The sequence below is a fragment of the Zophobas morio genome, unplaced genomic scaffold (genome assembly GCF_036711695.1).
Source record: "Zophobas morio isolate AGI-343-1 ecotype UQ-CSIRO unplaced genomic scaffold, CSIRO_AGI_Zmor_V1 ptg000052l, whole genome shotgun sequence".
Taxonomy (NCBI): domain Eukaryota; kingdom Metazoa; phylum Arthropoda; class Insecta; order Coleoptera; family Tenebrionidae; genus Zophobas; species Zophobas morio.
This window is the reverse complement of record NW_026972157.1, coordinates 1-15,177: the sequence shown is the minus strand read 5'-3', so window position 1 is coordinate 15,177 and position 15,177 is coordinate 1. Positions and strand designations below refer to the sequence as shown.

At 27.8% G+C, this 15,177-nt stretch overlaps 1 protein-coding gene and 2 long non-coding RNA genes across 4 annotated transcripts; 2 read left to right on the top strand and 1 right to left on the bottom strand.

Moving 5' to 3' along the window:
• The first annotated feature begins 1,183 nt into the window (after positions 1–1,183).
• Positions 1,184–8,595, top strand: LOC135142717 (methionine--tRNA ligase-like). The gene is made up of 19 exons (XM_064074466.1): positions 1,184–1,276; positions 2,540–2,602; positions 3,044–3,104; positions 3,596–3,649; positions 4,215–4,378; positions 4,644–4,791; positions 5,591–5,688; positions 5,789–5,970; positions 6,071–6,187; positions 6,252–6,313; positions 6,363–6,498; positions 6,779–6,878; positions 7,003–7,095; positions 7,150–7,254; positions 7,324–7,383; positions 7,441–7,552; positions 8,040–8,140; positions 8,197–8,345; positions 8,449–8,595. The coding sequence occupies exons 1-19, from the start codon at positions 1,184–1,186 to the stop codon at positions 8,531–8,533; spliced, it is 1,983 nt and encodes a 660-aa protein (XP_063930536.1). The 3' UTR covers positions 8,534–8,595.
• A 1,363-nt stretch (positions 8,596–9,958) lies between these two features.
• LOC135142756 (uncharacterized) lies at positions 9,959–10,782 on the bottom strand. The gene is made up of 4 exons (XR_010282625.1): positions 10,487–10,782; positions 10,295–10,413; positions 10,181–10,240; positions 9,959–10,122 (listed from the first exon to the last, which is right to left on the bottom strand). It is a non-coding gene; the product is annotated as an uncharacterized LOC135142756 (long non-coding RNA).
• A 242-nt stretch (positions 10,783–11,024) lies between these two features.
• LOC135142742 (uncharacterized) lies at positions 11,025–12,423 on the top strand. 2 transcript variants are annotated; one of them, XR_010282617.1, is made up of 7 exons: positions 11,025–11,116; positions 11,190–11,287; positions 11,348–11,459; positions 11,531–11,958; positions 12,019–12,093; positions 12,223–12,295; positions 12,355–12,423. It is a non-coding gene; the product is annotated as an uncharacterized LOC135142742 (long non-coding RNA). The 2 variants fall into 2 exon arrangements; XR_010282616.1 differs by having other exon boundaries at positions 12,019–12,116.
• The last annotated feature ends 2,754 nt before the right edge of the window (positions 12,424–15,177 follow it).

Sequence of the window (15,177 nt, the reverse complement as noted above, 5' to 3'; positions counted from 1 at the left end):
ATATTTAAAAAAATTAGAAAGTTTCATGCTATGCACTTATATGTTGCAAGCTCTTCAGATAAAATTATCTGTTAACTTTTATAAGTACTATTTCACCACCACTATATAATTACTGTATAGTAGCAATAAACTTAAGGTCATTACAGATGGACATTAAAGTTAACATCAGTTGCAAAACTACCTTTTTATTTTAATGTACACTATCGTTCAAAATTGTTTCGATGTTTTAAACTTTTTCGTACAAATTCTATAACGCTTTAATTAATGACTGGTTATATTTGCCCCTTATATATATATAAGTTTAGATCGAGATCTATTTTTAATGTAGTTTGTATTAGAGGAATTGATTGCATAAGGTTTTATCGCTTTTTAAATTTTAAGTATTGATTGCAACGATTTTGCACGTGACCCCCTTCGTGCAAAATTTTTTCAATCTTACTACGAAATTTTCATGATCACTTCATCATAGGGGTTTTTTTAAAGCGTTTGAGTGACTATAAAGATGGCTAATTTAAAGGCCTTAATTTAATAATGCGGAAACTTTTAATCGATAAAGAAACTGATGTAAAATGTCTTTTAGATCAAGGCAAGCCTTATACTGAGATCACTCGTGAATGTGGTGTCAGTCACAATATCCTGGATCAATGTTCAAAATGATCCAAATCGTCTTTGCAATGAACCTGGGCGTCCAAAGATCTTGTAAAACCTGTATGTAGCTCGACTTGCGCTACCAGTGATTTTGGTGCAATTGAACCTGCATAAAATCTTAAAAAATCATAGAAACAATATTAGATAGATCAGCTTCAAGGCCGACCCATACCGAAGGCATTGATTCTGCTGGTCTCTATGCGAAAAAAAAGTTAATTAAACCCACTTTGACAGACCGTCACAACCGACTAAGATTTAAGTTTGCGAAGAAGTACGAAAATTGATCATTCCTGACTGGGAAAAAAGTAATTTTTTTGGATGAGACCAAGATCAAGCGATATGGTTCAGATGGGATTAGGTGGTGTGGGAAGCGATCCGGCAACACTCGAGTGCTTGATCACCCGGTGGTGCAAACGAACAAACATGGGAAAGGATCTATTATGATTTGGTCCTATATAACATTTAAGGGAGTCGGATATTCGGGAAAAACTGACAAGGAGTAGCGCCGCAAGCATATATTTAGACGTCATTAAGGATGACCAACTCAGAACAAGTATTAGGCATGGGTCTTGTTCTGGGTGAAATGGAGTTTCGGCAGGATAATGACCCTTGTCGCACTGCACTATCGGTGTGAACATGGTTCCAACATGTCACGTGCTCTTATACTTTGCTGTATAGTACAATTAATATACTAACGATCTGCATTTTCTTTTTTCGGAGACTTTTTCTTATTATTCGAAAGTATATTTCTTGTTTTAAAAGTGTTATTATAATTATTATATTATTTTATAATCTACGTTATTTATAAAATTAGTTTTATATAACAAATTTGAACTTTTAAATGTTTGTAGTAAGTTAAATTTTTTAACTTTTAATAGTGAATAGCAATAAAAAAGTGGTGTTAAAAATTTTTATAATGGTTTTATAAAAATTAATACAATATTATATGTTTCAAGGCTTAGAAGCTAAATTGAGAACATAATTATATTTAAATAAAGTGAAATCTCCTTAACAAATTTTCTTATTTTTTTTATTTATATACGGTATATCCAAGATTTTAAATAATTTTTCTTTCTATTGTAAATATTTTGTTTTTAAAATTTCAAATTTTTTCTATTACTTTTTTTTCTATATTTGTTTGCAAGTTATGCCTTTACATATAATTATATATATGTATATGTAATATATTTTTATTATTCTTCCGTAATATCAAGCAGTGTAACTATTATGTATATTAATATATATTGACTTTTAATATTTAATTGTATAATTTTTCAAAATTTGAGGAGATTTGTTTGGCAGCTGCTATTATTTACACGAACGATAGTATTAAATTATTTAATGTTAACCGTATAATTTTTTAAAGAGTAGAAAATTTGTCTGACGACAGCTATTATTTACACGAACGATAGTATAACTGTATAATCTAAAAATGAAGATTTATTTGCCAAGTGCTCTCAATTTCATGAAAGATAACAATTAAATATTATTTTAACTGTATATTCTATAAAGTGGAGAAGATTTACTTGACAACTGCTATTAATTACACCAACGGCTCTCCTCACATTGGACATGCCTATGAAGCCGTCACTACTGATGTCTTGAGCCGCTTCCACCGAATATACGGACGTGATGTTCGCTTTCAAACAGGAAGTGATGAGCACGGACAGAAGGAACTTTTATTTTTCTTTTGATTATTTTTTTATTTTAAACATTTTGTTCTGTACTCTTGGTTAATTTATATTAACGACTTTTATAAAACTTAAATAACTTTATTTTACTATAATTTTTGAATTATTTTTTTTAATCTCACCGAATTGTTTACCGCTGTTGATTTGCCCCTTTTTTAAATTTTTTCCTTTTTTATTCCTTATTAATATAATTCTATTAGATTGCCAATGCAGCTCAGAAACTCGGCAAATCTCCAATAGAGTTGTGTGATTTATATGTAAAGGTATTATAAATATATACAAACTTTAAAAATTTTATTTTCTAACTTATTATTTGTTAACTTTTTTGGCTTATCTTTTTTTTTACAATTGTGTATATTTCAATGTGAGTCATTAACATATATATAATTTATTTTATGTAAACTTTATATATAATTATTATTTGAAATATATTATTATGTAGTCTTTAATTAGTATACTTTTATATAGATTTTTATAATTCCACTTAGAATTATTAATATTTTTTATATATTTTATATTATTAAATTTTAGTTATACTCCTATTAAATCTATAAATTTATAACTTATTTATAAAAATTTGTTATTATGGAGTTATAAGATCTGTTTGGATTTTTATTACCTATATTTTATTTTTTTGTGAATTTAAAAAGTTTTTATTTCAATTCTCTTTTATAATTTTTTAAAAATTAATTTTATTTATTTAGGAGTTTCAGAGTTTGAATAAGCAATTGCAAGTCGAAGCAGATCTTTTTTTAAGAACAACAGGTTTTCTACTCTAATAAAATTTTAAAGAATTGGAATTTTTTGAAATTAATATGTCCCCTACTATATTTTATATATAAAGATATAAAATTTTAAGTATTCTACAAAAAATTTATATAATTATGGAGTTTATATTTTGCTTGTTATTATATAAAAAAATATAAAATTAAATTTTAGCGTCTTAACAAATCTTAATTAATAAATTTTCAAATAAAATTAAAAAAAAATAACTAAATTTTTTATATACTATTTACTGATTTTTAATTTTGTTCCTTTTATAAAATTTTATTTACTTAGAAAATTTAGTGAAAGTTAAGATCTTTTTTCAATTAGAAATTTACCAATTTTTATAGTTTCGAAAAGTTTTTATATAATTGTTGTTTAGAAAAGTCTACTAATTTTGTGCGTTTTATAGTAAAAAAATAGTAATTACGATTCTTACGATCAATAATGGTAGAAAATTAAGAAAAATATCTTCTTTTATATTTTTATAGACTCCAAACACCATAAAGTTGCGCAGTTGTTATATTTAAAAGCCAAAGAAAACGGTATAGTAAATTAATTATTATTATTATTTTATTATTTTCAGGAACGTTATTATGTTTTTATTTTTTTTAGAATTACATTTTTTAAAATTTTTTTTATTATAATTTTTAGGAATTTTTATTTTTACTTTTTTTAAAAATTTAGATCTTTAAATTTTTATATTATTTATTTTTTTTTTTGTTAATTATAATTTTGTTATAATTATAGATTTATAATTTTTATAAAAAATTTTTATTATTTTAGAATAATTTATTATATGATGATTTTAATAACTTAATTTGAAAATTTTGTTTATAGAAAAAATAATTTTATTTTATATTTACTTTAGACTATTCTTATAGAAAGTTTTAAATAATGTTAATTTATTTATTAACATTATTTATGTATTATATTTAATTTTTATTTACTTTTTTATATATACTTTTTATATATTTTATTTTTTATATAACTTTTTTAAATTTTTTACTTATTTTTTTTTGATAATAATAAACTTTATTTATATTTACATCACCATAGTCTTTATATTATTATTATTATTTTATTATTATATTTATATAATATTTTAAGGCGATATTTATTTGGACAACTATAATGGTTGGTATAACGTTAAAGAAGAAACTTTTGTTACCGAACTTGAAGCAAAACTCACGAATTTTAAGGACCCCGCTTCGGGCTCGCCGCTCATTAAAATGACTGAAGTTTCTTATTTTTTTCGTTTATCTAAATATCAGGTTTGCTGTATATTTATATAATGAAAAATAAGTTTTTATATATTTAGTATACTTTTTTATTAAAAGTTTATTGTTATTATTTTTATTTTATTATTAAATATTTTAAGCATATTAAAATTATATATTTATAATTATAACAAAAGAAAAAATATAAAAATAATAACTTTTTTTCAGGCGTTTATTATGAGATTATCAAAATATTACTTAGAAAAATATTAAGTAAATTAATATTTTAATAATAAAAACTTTTTATTATTATTTCCAGGCGCCTCTTATCGAGCATCTCAAAAAGTTTCCGTCCTTTATTCAACCGGCTGTCCGCCGTGAAGAAATATTGAAGCGCCTCGAAGAGCCCTTAAATGATTTGTCCATTACGCGGACGTCCTTCCAATGGGGCGTCCCTGTACCTCACGGTGGGTAACTTTTATATATTAGAAAAATAATATATACTAACTTAATATATAAATAAAAAAAGAATTTTTTATAAATTTTATATTTCTTCTACTTTTTATATATTAATTTTACTTTATAATTATAAGAATAGAAAAAATAAATTCTATAAATAATATAACTAGTTAAGATGTTAAAGTGTAATAAATAAAAATATAATTTTTTTAATAATAAGATATAAATAAATATATAACAAATATGAATAATAGTTTTTATGACAATAATTAATATATAAATTAATAAAAATAGATAAAAAAATTTTCTAATAAATATTTTATAAAAATTTTACTTTTAAATAAATATTTTATATATTTTTTAAAAATATTAATATTATTTATTATTATTATATAATTTTATACTTTTTTTATAAATAATATTTTTTGTTATTGCTATTTTTACTTATTTCCATATATTAACTATAAAAAATATTTACATTATAATTTTTTATGTTATATATTTAATTTTATTAATTTATAATTTTCATTTTCGCATTGTATTTATATTTTTAGTTTAATTATTATTATATACTTTACTTTATATAATAGAAAATATATAACTTCTTAGTTTCTCTTATGCTTACTTAGATAAAAAGTATTATTACATAAAAAAATTCCTTTAATTTTTTTATTTACAGTAATTTTATTTAATATTATTTATTATAAAAGTTTTTACGTTTTTATTTATATTATTATTGATTTTTTTTATATGCATAAAAATATTTCTTGAAAAATTTTTTATATATAAAACTTTTTTATTTGCCAGATCCCGAGCACGTGCTCTATGTTTGGTTTGATGCGCTGTCCAATTATCTGACAGGCCTTGATTATCCCGATGGAGATCTCTTTTCCTATTGGCCAGCGGTATAATAATAACCCTTTTTTACTTTTACTTATGCTTTTCTTTTTCTGGAGTTTGTTTGAACTAATAAAACTTTATTTAATTATTTTTTGTGCATTAAAGATTCATGTTATTGGCAAAGACATTCTTTGGTTCCACGCAGTCATATGGCCGTCCATACTCATGTCTTGTGGCCTCACGCTCCCTTTGACTATCTTTGCTCACGGATTCGTGAATGATGCTAATGGAGAAAAAATGAGCAAATCTATTGGAAACGTCATTGATCCATTTGAGATGATTAAAAAGTAATAATAATAATAATAATAATAATAATAATAATAATAATAATAATAATAATAATAATAATAATAATAATAATAATAATAATAATAATAATAATGAAAGATACGGATCCGATACTTTTCGGTTTTTTCTATGCAAACAAGGCGTTTTTGGAAGCGATCTGCCATTTGACGAGGAGGCGCTTGTCCATATGCACAACGCGGATTTGTCTAATTCTCTGTAACATACTTTTTTAAACCTATCAACAAATAGTTTTAGAGTCTCTTAACGAATAACTTTTTAGAGGTAATTTAGTTAATCGTGGACTTTCCTTATGCAACGGATGTATTCCAGACGCTCCTTCTGGTTGACTATTAATAATAATATTATTATTATTATTTATATTTTTTATTAGAAATAATATTTTCACTTGAAGACTTGAGCAAAATTGTAGATGATTATATTAAAAACTTTGAAATTGATAAAGCAGCGAAGGAAATTCTCGCGGTTGTAGCACACGTCAATAAATATCTTACAGTTCATGAGCCTTGGTCTTTTTCTTTCCTTCTTTTCTTATAGAATTTTATCAAGTTTATTAAAAGATAATAATATTTTTACTTTTTCTTTTTTAATATAAAAATTTTTGTTAAGTTTAATGAGAAATAACCAATATTGTACTTTTCTTTACTTTTTTTGAATTATAATTATAGTTATACTTTTTATTATTATAAATTATAAAAAAATTGCTAACTTTTATATGAGAAATTTTTATTACTTAAAAAAAGGTTACTGTTCTTTTTTTTACTTTTTTTATATTATTATAACTTTTAGGAAAATCAAAGAAGACGAGCTTCGAAGGAATATTATTATTAGAAGCGTTGTTGAAGCTATATATGCTCTTACTCATTTTTTATATCCTTTTATTCCTCAGGTTTTGCTTATCATATTTAAAGAAAAAATAAAATAAAGTTTTTTATATTTATTACTTATATGTATATAAAAAAAGTTTTTCTAGTTTATTATGTTTTATATATAAATATATACATATTTAAAAGGGCTGCTCTACTGTATTTGAGAAACTTGGCACAAGCCAATCGGTAATTCCCGTTTTAGATAAGAACTTTAAAAATCTTAAAGCAGGCGAGAAAGTATACTATTATTAATTTTATGACGTTTATATAATAACTTTTTTTATTATAAAGATCAGTAGTAAAAGTATTTTGTTTCCGCGCTTAAACACTGTTAAGCAAAGTTTATGCACTACAAAACAAGTCAATAAAGAAAATTGTTGTTCAAATATTTATCCGGTATAATTATTATTATGTTTCTGCTATTATCATTATTGTTATTACTCTTGTAATCATTACTATTTTAAGGAATTGCCAAATTTTTTTTCTATGATAGATGTTCGCGTTGGGAAAATAGTGAAAGCTTGGGTATTGCCGTCCTTATTAAAACCATTATTTTTATTACTACCATTACTATTATGTAAGGCCCACCCTGAAGCTGACAAACTTTTTTGTGAACTTATTGATGTTGGCGAATCAGAGCCTCGCCCAGTGGCCTCCGGCCTCCGCGCCCATTATGAAATAACCGATTTAATAGGTTGTTTTCTTTAATTTCACAAGAGTTTTGGCAATAAACATATAGAAATATTTAAGGAAAACGAATAGTATAGCGAATAGTATTGTGTTTATATTCTATATTAAAAATAAGTAATAAAAATTAATGGGTAATAATAAGTATTGCACGTGCAGGGAAACCACATAAAACGTACAAAAAATTCTGTTATTTATACTTTATTAATTATAAAGTGTAATAAATGTACTCTCCTAGAAATTTTACTTATAATTATAATGAAAATTGATTAATACTTGTAAAAAGTCGCATGTGAGAAATTTATTATTAAAAACTTTTAATTGGACATCTATTTCTATATAATAGTACAAAAAATTTTGCTTATATTTTTTATAATTATATTTATTATTAATATTTATTATAATTTTGTTTCTTTTTTTTACTTATAAATATAATTTCTTATTTTATTTTTTAATACTAAAGTATAAATATTATAATAACTTCATACTAATAGATCGTTTTGTTCTTGTGGTGTGCAATTTAAAGCCTATGAAAATGTTGGGGTTCCAGTCATGTGGGATGGTTTTGTGCGCCAAAAGTTTGGACGGCGCTCACGTGACTATTTATTTACTTTTACTCCGATTGACGTATTATAAAAATCGTCGTTGAAGGTTGAATTTGTCGATCCGCCGTCAGGTTGCGCCGTTGGTGAACGCGTTTATATTGAAGGCCAATTAGGCCAGCCATTGAGTTCCTCTCAAGTTCAAAAAAAGAAAATTTGGGAAAAAGTTTTATTTAATTTAAAAACAGATTCTGTTGGGTTTTTTTATATTTTTGATTTTATAATTTTTTTCCTTTGAGTCTTTTGTTTTAAATTAACTTTTTATATTAAATCCTTATTTGATCTTTTTTTTTATCTGTAGAATTGCATCTTATTCTGGATTGCCGTTGCTCACCTCTGCGGGGCCTGCACGTGTGCCTTCACTATTAAATTCTATTATTTGTTAGATGGATTTATAAAAAACTCTGTTAATCGAAATAAAATGGCTTACGTTTTTTTTTCTAAAGATTGTTTTTTATTTTTTCTCTCGTTACTGTTATTGTTTTAGTCTATCCGGCCGAATTATGTGAAAAGGGATAAAGAAATTTTATACGCGGAATTTTATTAGCTATGTAACTTTTTAAATAAAAATTTTTAAGTGAATTACTAGGAAAAATAATTTCTTTGGCTTACGTGTCTTTTTTACGTTGCAGAGCATAAAGATTGAAATCTGTTACACTTGATAATAAAAATCGGAAAAGTTATTATAATTCGAATTAAAAAATAATAAAATAAACCGGTTTTTTAACTTTTATCTTTTTTAGTTTTTAAACATTTTTCTTATCGAATTCGCTTTGTAACTTGCTTGCAGGTTCTTTTATTTGTAAATGGAGCGAAGAAGGCTAAATTTTATTACAATTGAAGTTATAATCTAGTAAAGGTTAATACTCGTTGACATTCTTACACGGAAAAAAGCTACTTGAAATTACTAGATGCAGGAAATTACCGTAAAAAGTGGTATAAGGCATGAACAGTAGTATAAAAAATGTTTTTAAAGATAAAAATAATCTGGATATTACAATGTTAAATTTTTATAAATAGTAACAAGCGTTGACAACGCAGTACATACTAAAAATATTCTTTTAATTAACTTTTATATCAAAAAGTTGGTTTAACGTATTAGTAAAGTTAAAAGTCAATAAAATTTTAAAATTTCCATTATTTTTAAAAATTTAAGACAAATATATTGATTGTTTATATTTACAGTTAACACTTAAAAAATAAAAATTTGAATAGTTAAATTAATATGCTTTATTACATAAAAATTTAATAAGTGAAGTAGCCGAAGATCACGTTTACTCTGTTTTTTATCACACTTGGCTAGAAATCGCTGAACAAAAAGCTCCTAAACAGACCTGCGAAAAGAGGAGGCATCTTATTAAAAACTAAACGGGATAAACAAACAGTAAGAAGCGGGAGAACCTTTTAAAAATTCTGACTATTGACGCACGTTCATAAGTAAATATAGTTGTAACTGAAGCATACATTGAGTTTGCTTATAAAACTCTTTATTTTCAAAGTTATATCGCAATTTTAAGCCAGTCCAATAAGTTGCAGTATTGATTTTAAAGTATTTTTTCTATATTTCAAAATATTCCTAATACTAAATGCGCCCAACTACGGTGGAGCCTCACCGGAATTAACGAGAAATTTAAAGATTGTCAGCACACCTTCATCTACGGTGAAAATCCGGTCCTTTATTTTGCAATTAACTTTAAATTAGAGGAGAAAGTGGAGATTGAATTCCAAAGAGTGAAAACCACTTCTAGTATCAAAAAGTCCACCGCCGAAGCGGAAAGGATATCTGAGTACTTTTGTAAACAATAGTCCCTCTTGGTGTCTTTAATCTTCTGAACTTGTTCAGCTAAACCTTTTTTTAATATAATATAACCATAGGCGTAAACTGTTTTTGCTCTGGAAAAAAATTGTTTAAGTTTTTTTGATACGTCAAGTGGTAGTTTTCGGTCTCTGGGACTCTCACCATCTCTAACCTAATCTGAAGAATATTAAGAAAATTCTTAAAAAACCAGGATCTTCATAGAAGTTGGAAATACGAGTCTTAGAGAGTCCATGGATGGCGTGTATGAGAAGTACATCCTTGAGTGGGACAAACTCTATAAAAAAAGAATAATTAGTCTTCATTACCGCACAAGAATCTCTACAGATACCAAAAGACTTTTTAAGCCTACACCAGTGAAGATAAAACAATCCCTCTCCGAGACTTCACTCATTCCTCTACCCTTAATCAGGTGTTGGCCAAAAATTTCATGTTAAGATTGACTCTATTCTGATAGAGAGGGAGAAATTTTCAATGAGTATGGATAAGATTAAAACAAGCTTAGAGAAGATGTTCAGTTTACCGTGGATCAAGCTGGAGAAATTCCCAATAACAACAGAAAAAAGTTGACGATGATTATAAGTACCAAGCCAAGTACAAGACTCGGTCCGTTGGTATTGTTTCGCAGAACAATATTCAAGAGAAAGTCAATAAAGTTCTGGTCAACTCCAAAAAAGGAGTCACTACCATAAAGGGATGATGCAGAAGCTGGGCGTACGGCCAGAATAGAGTCAATGACAAAAAACTTCAGTCAGAGCTCCCGATTAAAAAATTCTTTTCCCTCCTCTTCTTCTCGAACCACTTAAACAATTGCTCCCCAACCGAAAAAGTTAGACGCAAAAGTAGTCACCAAGGAAGCAAGAGCCCACGTCCTTGCAGGGAAGAAGAAAAATCCTCTATAAATTGTGCCCAAAAAGCGCAATAAATTTTAGACAGTAAAAGGTTTTGGCCTCGAAAGCACTGGCTATAAATTATGCATATGATCGTGCACCGGATGGGACATCTGAAAAACACTATTGGTCTATATTTAGTTTTTGCCCTACACTTCCTATTCTGAGATTTAAAGACTATAAAAAAAAAGCTTTTGGCAATTTTGTCACAAGTAAGATTAATGTATAGAAATCTTTCAATCCTAAAAATGTTCCCGAAAGAGGTAAGGTTCTTAATTGTTTAATATCAAATTTCTTTATAAATTACTCAGAGGAAGATTTCAAAAACATTAATAGCCATCAATACTGATAAGAATCGATGCCCTGCGTTGATGACCACTTCGCAGTATGTAATTTGGTGCGGAAACCGTTTACAGAACAAAGCTTATCTTGAGGTGAAATTTATCGATAAGGAGGAGTTGTTTAGTGTGATAATAACGAGTTTATGAAACTAGCAAGATAATCACAAATGAATTAGAAAAGGCCACGGTTAAGCCAAATTCACCAAAGAAGTTTTCCTATTGCGAACCTGAAAGAGGACCTTTCGTAGCACGTGTTAATACTTTGGTTACTGGCATATCAATATGGCTACACTAATATCTATTATTTATAATCGATGTCATCTCTTCTTATATTAGGACTTCCGACGATAATCTGGAAGCTATTCATATAATGAAATTTACCCCGCTATGAAATGTTCTCTCTGCATATATTTTTGCGTTCTATACTTCTCTCTCAATGTAAAGGAGTCCGGTAGATTGCTTGTATAGGCTTTTCGTCATATTATTAGTACCAGTTACTTTCAGTATAACAAAAAAAGCTAAACATGCAAACGAATGGTCCCCTTCTTTTGCTTGCTTCACTTTGCTTTTTTCCATAGTAACACCAGTCTTCATGCAGTATTGCTTTGCAGCTTCTCTCTCGGGCGTCAAATTGGTAACTCCATAACAAAAGTTTACTTACAGTAGAAAAAGGGCGTGATGTATCCTTTTGCATTTTTTTTAATCTTTAATAATCCCTCTAGTTCGGTTGTATACACTCCACCAACTAATTAATGCACCAGGAGGTTTTAAATCTCTCTGTCAGCAACACTATATGTTTTTTTTAAATGTTGTGCTCACAAAAGCGGTGTGAGCCTATGTAATGGAAATAACTTAAAAGCGCTAGCCGCCAGCTCCTGAAGCGCTCGTATAAATCTAAAGTATTAAACTACGATCTCCATTTGTATGCTCCAAGCTTATTTTTTTCTATTTTTATACTCGTCCTAATAACCCCTATATACAATCACATGCTTTTTTTTGTTCGTGTGATGAGTGTTTTCGAACTTCAGGAAAGTTGAGGGCCACACTTTTTCGAGCCAAGAAAATTGCGAAAAGATCATATAAAGGATGTTTAAAAGCCCCGTACTCTTTTTCGCTTTGTTCTCTTGTGAAGTGCCGTATAATTCCACTAAAAAAACTAGGGCAGCTGAAAGAAAATTTTTAAAAATCTTTCTAAAGATTTGATTACCTTCTGGATCAGTAACCTCTGAAAAATATAGTGAAAGCTTTTTCAATAAATATTATATATACGTATATTATTTTTGAGAGAGTGAAAAATTTCGTCTATTATAATACGTCGGTAGAAGAATTTTCATATCCTTAAGAACTCTATCACCCGCTCCTAACCCAAAATTATATAAAAAGCCTTATTTACTTTAACAGAATTGTATTAACTCCAAAAATCCAGAACATGCAAAAAATCAATTTTTTTTGGTTTTAATAAACGTTTTTGTTCTAGTATTAACGTTAAAAACTCGGATCTATTAGCCAAACCACACTATTCTTCGTAAGGAGGCTTTTTATACCCCGTAGCAACCGAATAAAAACTTGCCCCAAGGTACAGGACATACACTATCCCATCCGAAACCATAAAGGCAAATATATATATTTTTTAAGACAACCTTTGCGTTAAAAAATGTAACTAAAAAACTATTTTTTGCGTGTTGTTATGGATGCAGACGGGTGTTTCTATTAGTGTTCTTATTAAAATGTTTCACCGAAAATTTTAGTGGCTTGTTTCGGGAAGTTCCTGGGTGATTTCCGTTTAGACGGAGAAGCTAGTTTCGCGGATGTCGGTCCTTACTAATTGTCTCGAGGTAAAACAGTGCTTAGTGCGTTCCATTACAAACGACTGACTATTATAGACCAAATTTAGTGAAAACTTACTAGGATTATTACTGATATCCGTCTTTTTTAAAATAATTCTTCTATTATTAACATTAATTACTGGTTTATCATGTCTAACTGGCCTTCGAGTCAACAAAGATGACTCGTGAAGGGCGTCACGCATGCTCATTCTTAATAGGCTACACCATGCATACAGAAGTCAGCGGCTTCTAATAATTCTACTCCACTCCCTTATGGTAATGATGAAAGGTTGCTTTTCATGAGTTCTTCACATTACGATGGTATCATTATTGTAGTTCCTTGGCATTAGTGAGTTGCTTTTCTATTTTTATCACCATGTCTTGCCCAAATGCACCTTCAACTTCATCCTGAAAAATTAAAAACCAATATGTGCTGAAATTACATAGCCCGGTCAAGTCATATATTACCATGTTAATATTTTTCAATTGTTTACTAACTTAACTAAGTTCAAACAATGTTCATAGCCATCCTTAATTCCTGCTATGCAGTCGAGGCCTTGACATCCCCACAAACTTTTATTAATTTACGGTCCTCCATTGAATCCTTTTCCTGCTCGCAGAGTTAATGTAGAATATTTATTATAGTAATAACGCATTTGGCATTTTCTATTGCACTGTATATTTTGTTTTCCATGCTTTACAGCATTCACCATGTAATAATTTCTGGTTAATCTAAGCGTTATCGATCAAGATACACAGATAAAGATCTTAGTATAAACTCTTCGTTTTTAACAGTTTAAGACCGTTATATATAAAAGTTTCAAATTCTATATATAGTAACGCGTCTTAAGAAAAATGCTCTTAATATTTACACTTTAGAGCTTCAAGCATGTTTACTCCATTCTTTGTAAAACCCATTAACAAGAAAACCCTGATGATAGTACACTATACGCTTATTAAAATATTAACAATTCTTGTAATATTACAAAAATTAATATCTGATAACCACAATGCAGTAAATCAAAGTAAAGAGAAAAAAAAATTTTATATAGCCCTACACGAACAGAAATTTGTAAAACGTAGGAGACATCACAATTTAACTGGAAGACACTTGAAGCGTTCAGGAATGCAAAACAAAAATCTCACAAAATTTTTTAAAAAAATGATCCGTGATCAAACCAATCAGTAACCAGAGAGTTAGCCAATGAAAAAACAACATGAAGTTAGTTTTCTACCAACACAACAAGCAAAAGGAAATTCTAATAAAAGTTTCATGTAAAAATTATTAATAGACGATAAATGTGTAAGCTTATTACAGCTGAACTTTATTTATCACTCACACCAGTAAAGGCAACCCAAAAAAAAATATTCGCCGTGTTCGGCTCAATATTTTTTCCACTGCGTTCCATCGTCCCTTCACGTAGAGCTTACAATTAATCTTGGCGCTGCAGAGAAGTATTACTAATAGACTGCCTCAAAATAGTGCTTGTTTCATAAAAACTTCAATTACAGCTCTTTCTCTTTATTGGTAATAGTAATTTCCTATAATTGATTTTAATGACTCGATTATAAAGTTGTATTTTCTAAACAAACTTTGAATAATCACGACGTTCAAGTCACATAAAGGATGCAAAATAGGCCTTTTGATTAGTAATGATTAAAAGCTTATTTTTATAACCATATAAAAACTTTAATTTACTTAATAATACTTTATAAAAAAACGCACACCCTCACTTAAGCGATAAGAATTAATAAATTTAGCTTCATGCAATATATCAAAAATTTTAAAAGTCCACTAGAAACATCCCCGGATTATATGATAGCAAAACGATCGTAACTAAAAAAACATCAACGGCGCACAAAATTAACGATTCATCCTCTTTAATACTTTATATCAGAAAGAAGACTGTAAAAAGCAGTAAAAAATCTTTCAAGGCAAATGCGCTTAAAAGGACAATAGTACTTAAAAAAAGCTAAAGCAATTTTTAATGCTAAATCTGTTGTTCTTTGCGGTTTCTCTTGCATAGGTTCCCTTGTTGTCTCGGGCGATAGATCTATTTTTATTGGTTACCAGCAGCCTAGTAGTTTTCCAGTGAAATTCTTAATAGTGATAGTAATAATGAAGGTTGCTCCGTTAAGATGACTGAGTTCCAAAAG